A 9,674-nucleotide genomic window follows, 5' to 3' on the forward strand; every position below is an offset into this window, starting at 1 on the left:
CAGGTGGAGGGCTCCCTAGTTCTTTTCGGCAAGTCGTGCGTGGAGGTGCAGGGAGGAGGAAGGGGAGGATGAGGACAGTCAAGTGGACAAGCCAAGTCAGAGTGAGAATGGAACCAGTAGTCCCAAAACACCGGAGAACCCCCTCCCTCCTGACCTCGACCAACGGTTCAGTCCTGAAGGAGTAGGAAGCCAAATAAGTCCCATCAGTGGGTGAATGTGCTACAAGAAGCACCGTAGAGGAAGTGGATGATGCCGTGCAGGGAGAGGAAAGCCAGCAGCGGAGGAGGAGGAGAACTCAACCAGGAGGCACCGGCAGCTTCAGAGGTGTTGTGAGGAAATCCCGTCCGAAGCCACAGAAACAGAGCAGATCCCCACGTCGGCATCGCAAAGCCCGCCAGAGGCCACGCCGGTCTCCCCCCCACGCCTACTCCCACCCCCGCACCATGATGACAGCGGCTTCCAGTCCCCCACCAGTGAGGAGGTGGTGGTGGAGGAAGAAGAGGAGGAGGCGGGACTTTCCAGCATGGAGGCCCCACCCTCCAGCGCAGAGGCTCCGCCCTCCAGCACACAGGCCCCACCCTCCAATACAGAGGCCCCACCCCCACAATGTGTTAATAGCTGGGATATAGACCAAATCAGCGGGATGTTTACATTTACTTCCGGGTACCCCTGAGGTCCACACATTATAATGGCGGTGGACGGCACAAACTGACGTGTTGAAGACAAAAACAGACAAAGAAGACAAAAATGGTTCGTCCGTGTTGTGTTGTTGTTTAATATAATTCATAACAACACTTTCACTAACGTTAGTGGAGACCAGACTAGCTAATTTACCTGTTGGACCAGACCAGAGTAGACTTGAAGCTAAATTAAATTAACTTGGCGTCAGTAGCTCTGTCTGTAATAACCTCGCGTCACCAGGCTCTTCTCACGAGTCTGCAAAAAAACAGCGAGTTTGACAGACAAACAAACGTTATTAGCTAGCTAACACTACATAAAACAAACACAGAAGAAAGGCTAGATACGTCGGACAAGCATGTTTACCAACCGTTTAAACATTTAAATTGAAAGTAGTCGGCCGAAAACAGCGAGAGGGTTTGACAGCATTTATTTGACAACACGCACATTTAAACCTGCCGCCTTCCCCAAGTGGTACCCGGAAGTAAATTTGTTTACATGGTGACGTCACGGTGATTTGGTCTATAAGAATTTTGATGAGAAATATGTTAATTCAGTACACACATTAGATGCATGGTACTGGTCACAATTGTGACTGACCATTGTGACACCTTTTCACCTAGGCCTACTTTTCCATGAAAATTTCAAAAAATTATGATTGATTATTTCAAAGGTCTTACAACGACACATGATTTGGATATTTTCATGTCTGGGATTTTTATTATTATTAAATGGGTTAAGATGAATCTCCTGCCAGCCTGTTGACTTTGACATTGAATCATTAGGATATAAAAAGATAAAAGTCCACTTGCTCTCACTCTGGCTGACCCCCTTCCTCGACCATCCCTCCTCCCTCTCTCTCCCTCTCCCTCTCTCTGTGCATTCCATCGCATCCAGCGGAGCGGCAGTTGGAGGTGAGGGTCCAGTGAGAGCGGACGACACCAAGCAGAGAGACCAGACCACATCACAAGAAGTCATGCAGCAGGTAAGAGGAAAAAATATCACATAAAATCTATTTTTTTTATCGTCGCGCTAAAAGCCTCGCGATGGGACGCGCTTATGCACTGAAATCCTCATGATTTGTTTTGCCAAAAGGCGCGTCTGAGGGCATAACATAGTATACTGTTTCTGCCTCGTGTTGCTGCCTCCATCAGCTCCCTAGTCTACTCGTGGGCATAATTTGTCGTTCCTAATCCGTCTTTTGATTAGGACAGCGACACATTTCCTTGCACTTTTATCCAAAGCCGAGTTTTGAAGTTATGTAATTGCAGCCTGTAGCAGAGACGCTGCGAGCGCAGCAATCCTGCAGACGGGTTCCAGCAAGTGTCACTTGGTATCACGTCTCTCACCGTGACTTTCCTCCTATCGTTTTTGGTAACACTATGGATCACTAAATTAAGGGTTAGTTAATGCTTTATAAGCATTAGTTAATGCTTTATAAGCATTAACTAGCATTAATACTTAATTAACAGTTAACTATTATTATATGTCTAGTATTAATTTACTAATCATGTTCATGTTAACGGGTTTAATTTATGAATAATAGTTTAGGGTTAGTTAGTGTGGGGGTTAGTTGGGGTGAGGGTTGGTTAATGGTCAGGGTTAGAGTTAATAGACATTAATAAGGGTTAGTATAACCATTAATTTAATGTAGTATACCATGTTTTTTATATGCTATACATAGGGGTGTGTGTGTGTGTGTGTGTATGTTTGTGTGTGTTTGTGTGTGTGTGTGTGTGTTTGTGTGTTTGTGTGTGTGTGTGTGTGTGTGTGTGCGTGCGTGCGTGCGTGCGTGCGTGCGTGCGTGCGTGCGTGTGTGTGTGTGTGCATGCGTGCGTGTGTGTGTGTGTGTGTGGCGGTGTGTGGTGCGCTCAGTGATTTCATGCGTGATTTAAAATGTGTAAAAGTCTGGCATATAATCCTCAATTCCACAAACCCAGGCGGGACATACATTCCATCTCATGCAGGAACAAGGAAAATACACCCTCAAACAATAGAAGGGGTCCAGAAAAGCAAGGCGCTAATGGCGGTTTATTTCCTAGGGTAGAGTTTTCCTTTAAGAGGAAAGAGGAATCAACCTGTACAGATCACTGACCATCACAGAGACAGGCTAATTCTGCCTTATAGGATTGGCTGATGAATCAATTTGGCATCCAACAGATCAAATCAGTCCTGAGCAGGCAGGCAGGCAGGCAGCACCCTCCATGGAGGTATAGTGTATAAGTGAAAGCCCAGCATCCCCAAAGTGACTTCCAACACCTAACAAGGCAATACAAAATGTTCCTGCTTGTTGCTGCTTCTCATGGTGGACAAGCCTCTCTGGGAAACTCTGCATTATAAGAAACACTTACATGTCTTATAGGAAGAGTGGCGGCTGTAATCCTGACGTGTTACTTGTTTGTTTGTGCATGTAGGCGACCAGGAGAGCAATGACAGAAGAAGGCGTGAAATGTATTATCGTGTCAGACAAGAAAAATGTGTCTCTCTGCACACTCCCGCCATGGGACGACACACTAAGACTTATTTACACAAACACACACAGCTCACAGTTGGAGGTTCTGGCTGGATTAAACCAGGAGAGTGAGGAGAATCGCTAGCAAGTCTCTGTGATTGATGAGATGCATCATTCAATCAGTCAATAACTCAGTCAGTCACCCAAATCAGATGGAGAGATGAGGTTGCTATACGCTTTGCTGTGTGTGTGTGTGTGTGTGTGTGTGTGTGTGTGTGTGTGTGTGTGTGTGTGTGTGTGTGTGTGTGTGTGCGCTTGTGCCTGTTTTTCATGTCTCAAACTGTGCATGTGCTTGATGGTACAGTAATGCATTCCAAGTGGGTGAATTTGTTTCTGGCCTTATTAGGCGCAGAAGGTCGTTATCAGCGATTCGTTATCAGGAGAGGTTTACGTTTTGGTATTTTAACGCGTTTTGTTGCTTAATTCTAACCCTAACCCTCACCCTAACCCTAACCCTAAGTTGTTTTATTTGCCTAAATATCAAGTTGTTTGATAACGGCCATTGAAACCTACTAGCAGGTTTATCAGCGATAGGAATGGGGCTGATGACGAACCTACTGAATCTATGGGTGACAACAGTCCGATCGGGTATCCAATTGCAGAGTAACTCACGATACAATCACGATACTTGTCTGTCCTCGGTAACGATGGTATCCCGATACAGCGATTCTGCGATAATCGATACATTGCAAGACATTTTATCTACAATACATCACAATATCTGTGTAAGGCAAAAAGCAGGAATTATGTATTTATTCACAGAATTGACATGAAACAATTTACAACAAAGTGCATAGTAATGACTGCAACTTGTCTATGACTCTACGTGTGAAGTTAAAATGTTTAATAATAAGTTAAACTGTTTAAAAGAAGGATACAAAATAATGCCTCACTAAAATCTTTTCAACCTGTGCAAAGTAAGTTTACGGAAATCTAAACAAAAAAAAGGAAAAAGAAAAACATAAATGAATGCACACAAAAAACACACACATTTCAGTGCTTAGCAAGAATAATCAACTTGTTTTATGTAAACCTGGACACATTTCAATTCCTGCAATAAGAAATATTGATATTTGGCTCCAGTGTATCACCTTATGGTATCATGCTATGTATCGACAATATCGCAAGAGGAAGTATCACGATATACAGTATTGATATTTTGATATTTTGTCCCACCCCGACTCCGCTCCTCTGACTGACAATTGAGTTAAGTTTTTGTTGTTTTTGCTTTTCAATAAAAGATTACGAGGTCTTTTGGTTCATGTCTGGTAACGCTGTTGGGAACAAGTAGCAGCGGCAGCCGGCAGCAGCATTTGACACCTTCTGAGCTTTTCTCCACAGTCAGGGTATCTTGGCATGTAGAGTCTGGATGATTCACACTGTGCAGCGGCGCTGACTTCAGCTTCTTTTTGTTTTTTCATTATACTGGAGAATGAAAATATGTTCAATCGTGTTTGTGTCATTCATTGAATCCTATGAGAGGAAGCTGTTTGACCTTTGAGTCATTTGGACGCAGTCAGTGAGCGCAGTAATGGCCGATAGTGTTAGTCAGGTTGTTCTATAGGAAAACAATCCACCCTCGCTTTCTGTTATCAACAATCTGTGATGCTCAACGCATTCCAGGAGTTATTTTGGTGTACCTACTTTAGTTAGTGATTTCTTACATTTCCCAGAATTAACTTGTGAGCATTCAGCTGTTGGTTATAGGCTACATGCAGTTGGAGGGAGCAACAGTGATACTACAGAAAGAGCAAGACAGAGTCATTTCTTACTCAAAACACCATCTGTCTCATGGCTGCATTGCATTCTGGTCTGGTGTGATGATGTGGTTTAATATTTGCCTGTGCCAATGATTTGTTGATTTGTAACTATATGCACTGAATCCACTGATGCTCATGTTGGTGTTTCTTTTCTTCTTCTTCTTCTTTTACTGCCTGCTCTGGTTTGTCCAGCACTTTGGTCAACGTGAGTTGTGCTCTATAAATACATTTGACTAGACTAGACTTGGCTGAGGCTGCTGTCAGTGGAGAAATGGTCTCTTTTCTCAAATGGATTTATCCCCGTATGGTTTGTCGCTGCTAAATGGGGAGTCTAGAAAGAGGAGCTGACATCAAAACCTGACATTTCCCCTTGATGTTTTTGGACAATTTTCTGCTATTATTAAACTCCATCATAGCTGCACTGGAGACTTCTCACCCTCATGTCACCTTTGCTGCGTTTGGCCAGTTGCCCTCAGGAATACGAAAAATACACCGTCAAACAATAAAAGGGGCCCAGAAATGCAAGGCACTAACAGCTGTGTGTCTTAGGGTCGGATTTTCCTTAAGAGGCTCCGCTCAATCAGTTCTCCACAGGCAGTGTTTCCACGTCAATCAAAGCATTCACACACAATCCACCTGTAGAGATCAGTGACCATCACACAGGACAGGCTGACAGCTGTTACACACGCACACACATTGCTGCACCTGATAGTGGCTCAGGCACCAACCTGTTCAATAGGTGCTGTGATTGGTACATTTGGATTCATCAATCATTTAAAAGTCTAGTCGTAGTCTGGTAACAGTATCCTCCAAAGTGCGAGCGGGGATGGGCAACACACAAACACTTCTGATCTAACTTCCAGCCAAAACACTGCGGTGCTGTTGGTCAGTTCTGTGGAGCAACAGAGCTACAGAACCACTTTCTCAACCAGCCCTTATTATTTGACTCAAAACTCCACACTGTATCTGAGCCTCAGGATCTGGAACAGGATCTGGGCTTACAGAGGCACATATTGATCATTTTGAATTGGCTTTGACTGGGTAAATGGGTCTAAAGTATGGGTTTCTTCTTCAGCAGGTTGTGATTATAGTGTGACTATTATAATCAAACACACTTGCATACACACGCACGCACACACGCACGCACGCACGCACGCATGCACGCACGCACGCACACACACACACACACACACATAGCCAACATTGTTGTGACAGAGGCACAGTTTTATCGACCCCCTGGGGATAGAAAGCAGTGAGATGAACAGATTGGTCCACGGAGAAGCCGGAGTAAAAATAATGATACAGATCACAATCAATACTGCTATGTTTAGCAGTCACATCTTTACCATCGGTCAATATACTCGTTTCATAAGAATGAAGAGAGAGGATACAATGAGGTGCTGTATTGTCTTTTGTGTAGACCCCTCCATGGTGTGTGTGTGTGTGTGTGTGTGTGTGTGTGTGTGTGTGTGTGTGTGTGTGTGTGTGTGTGTGTGTGTGTGTGTGTGTGTGTGTGTGTGTGTGTGTGTGTGTGTGTGTGTGTGTGTGTGTGTGTGTGGGCAAGGGGGGGGTGGGGGGGGTGCACAGAAGCTGATAATTGAAACATGGCTCCTCTATTGCGCCGGGCCTCCCCAGAGTATTAATTCTTTCTCCACATGAAGGCTCACACATCAATATAATGCACACACACACACACACACACACACACACGCACACACACACACACACACACACACAAACACCCAGTCCATATGGATGTGTCATCCTCCCAGAGACACACTGATTGGCGCTGACAGCCATACAGAGAGGCTGGAGACGAGTAAGGACACAAATAGTATCGGCGCTCGACCATCAGCCGAGCAGTGAGGACACAAATAGTATCGGCGCTCGACCATCAGCCCTCTGTCACATTTTCTTAAGATAAAGTAAAAGTACATTTGCGTTACTTAACAAAATATATAATTACATTTTATTTACATTTCACACATCCAGCACGTTACCAGTATACATACTGTAAGCTGTCCCTGTCTTTGTCTGTCTTGTCTTTTATACTGAACAGTTCATTCAGATGCAGCCAGGGATGCTCAGTTTGGCGATTACCTTCTTTGCCAGACGATATCACAATCCAATACGTCCATTTTGCTATGGCTATCAGCAGTGTCAAATAACTGAGATTTATTTACTAATGTGATGATGGGATCATTACAATTTGATCATCTACACCTGTCTAATTCAATTGGCTAGTCTCTTGAGCCTGATTTAATTTGATTGGCCACTGCACGAAGGAGCCTTTCGACGCCCTGAGTCTGGCGAAGTGATTCTGGACCTGTTAGCGAGCAGTCCCAATACTTTTTTTCAAAGTGTGGTGTGCAAAAAAAAAATCTGAATTTACTCATTTAACTCAGTGTACATTTAAAAGTACTCAAGTAGAATATGTAAGGGATAATGTATTGTGAGCCGGTGATTACTGGCGAAATAATGACCGACAGGTGAATGATTGAGCCCGACGCGCAGCGGAGGGCTTAATGATTCACCTGAAGGTCATTATTTCCAGTAATCACCGGCTCACTATACATTATCCCGCTTAGAACACGGCCTACAACTAAATCATTCAATAATCTGACAAAAATAATTATTCAAATAGATTTTTTAATAGCGTTTTCAACGACAAAGCGGTTTCATTCGTAATTGGCACACAAGACACCACAGCTGCTGCAACTGGTTGACCTAATTAGTAGTGTTTCCTGACAAAAGGCTCTTATCAACTGATTAATCCAGGTGTGGCAGAGCAGCGGTCGGTTGTCGAGAAATAATGACCGGTGAATCTTGTTGATTGACCAATCAGAATCGAGTATTCAAGAGAGCCGTGTTCTAAATATTATTAAAATTACTCCAGTGAGAGTAAAAGTATAGCATTATAAAAAAATACTTAAAAAGTACAAATCCTCTAAAAAACGAGTACTTGAGTACTTTCCAGTCTCCACCTCTGCCCACTTTTTTGTTGTCTTGTGCTATCACAACACAGTCTCACAGAAAATTGTAAAATAGCAACGTTTTCGACCAACGTTGCTATGTTACAATTTCGGCTCGAAAATTGTAAAATGGTAACGTTCTGATATCTTAGGGTTAGGGTACGGGGAGGGGTTAGAAACAGAAAATCTCCGTAAACCACGCCCAAACCATGCCCACCCCTGTAGAAACATACGTTACCATTTTACAATTTCGGAGCGGAAATTGTAACATAGCAACGTTGGTCCACAAACGTTGCTATTTAAAAAAAAAAATTCGAGTAGGTGCTACTTTTGTCCAGCAGGGGTGCAGTATGTACGTCATTTTGGTACAAATCCCCTCGGCTGTATTTTCCAACAGAGAATGCCAACACATGAGCTAACTCCCGCTGAATACACATCATTCATGCTGCTTTGCATCGATCTGCATGGCAGAGATTTCAGACCATCTCCCTCACTCACAGCAGGGCTCCTCTGTAGGAAATTCTGGGTGGTAGAATTTCTGTGTAGGTTTTTGTATTTACTATCTTCCCCTTTGTACTGTCATTCCTACTCAGCGCTCTCTCTCTCTCCCCCCTTCTGCCTGTTTCTCTCTCTCTCTCTCTCTCTCTCTCTCTCTCTCTCTCCCCTTCTGCCTGTTTCTCTCTCTCTCCCCCCCTTCTGCCTGTTTCTCTCTCTCTCTCCCCTTCTGCCTGTTTCTCTCTCTCTCCCCCCCTTCTGCCTGTTTCTCTCTCTCTCTCCCCTTCTGCCTGTTTCTCTCTCTCTCCCCCCTTCTGCCTGTTTCTCTCTCTCTCTCTCTCCCCCCCCTTCTGCCTGTTTCTCTCTCTCTCTCTCTCCCCCCCCTTCTGCCTGTTTCTCTCTCTCTCTCTCTCTCCCCTTCTGCCTGTTTCTCTCTCTCCCCCCCTTCTGCCTGTTTCTCTCTCTCTCTCTCCCCCCCCTTCTGCCTGTTTCTCTCTCTCCCCCCCTTCTGCCTGTTTCTCTCTCTCTCTCTCTCCCCCCCTTCTGCCTGTTTCTCTCTCTCTCTCTCTCCCCCCCTTCTGCCTGTTTCTCTCTCTCTCTCTCTCTCCCCTTCTGCCTGTTTCTCTCTCTCCCCCCCTTCTGCCTGTTTCTCTCTCTCTCTCTCTCTCCCCTTCTGCCTGTTTCTCTCTCTCTCTCCCCTTCTGCCTGTTTCTCTCTCTCTCTCTCTCTCTCTCTCTCTCTCTCTCTCTCTCTCTCTCCCCTTCTGCCTGGTTCTCTCTCTCTTTCACTCCCTCTCTCTTATCTCCTTTTTTTCATGATGGAAGCTCACACATACACATTCCACTTTTAACACGTTGACTGCCAACGACGTATTGATACGTCAAGCAGAATCCAACCGTTGACTGCCAGCGACGTATTGATACGTCAAAAAAATCGTTTTTTTTTTTTTGACGGTGGGGCGTTGATCAATCCCTTTTACGTCTCCTATACAATTATTGGAGGTATTGAATGTGTATAATCTATTTTACCGACCCACTAAGTGTTGACAGTGCGCCCCCAGACGAGCGAAATCAAAGAAAAAACTGCCGCGGGAGCAAGCCATTCAAGGAAATGGCGAGGCGATTTTACAGTAATCCAGACTTGTCTTGCCTGAGAGCGGCCGCGCAGGCAGCAGCACACAGAGAGCGGAGAGCGATTTGCAAAATAGATTATAGGTGAAACACACTTTGAAACACCTCAGAAAGGCCAGAATCAACA

General features: G+C 44.6%; 1 protein-coding gene across 1 annotated transcript in view; it reads left to right on the plus strand.

Annotated features, from left to right (window-relative positions):
• The first annotated feature begins 1,603 nt into the window (after positions 1–1,603).
• Positions 1,604–9,674, plus strand: part of kcnip3b (Kv channel interacting protein 3b, calsenilin) — a 51,303-nt gene continuing 43,232 nt past the window's right edge. The window contains exon 1 of the mRNA XM_083644177.1: positions 1,604–1,663. Coding sequence (XP_083500303.1) covers positions 1,655–1,663 — 9 coding nt within the window. The 5' untranslated portion in view covers positions 1,604–1,654. The remainder of the gene's footprint in view (positions 1,664–9,674) is intronic.

This window comes from Poromitra crassiceps (assembly GCF_964638095.1).
Source record: "Poromitra crassiceps genome assembly, chromosome: 10".
Classification (NCBI taxonomy): Eukaryota; Metazoa; Chordata; class Actinopteri; order Beryciformes; family Melamphaidae; genus Poromitra; species Poromitra crassiceps.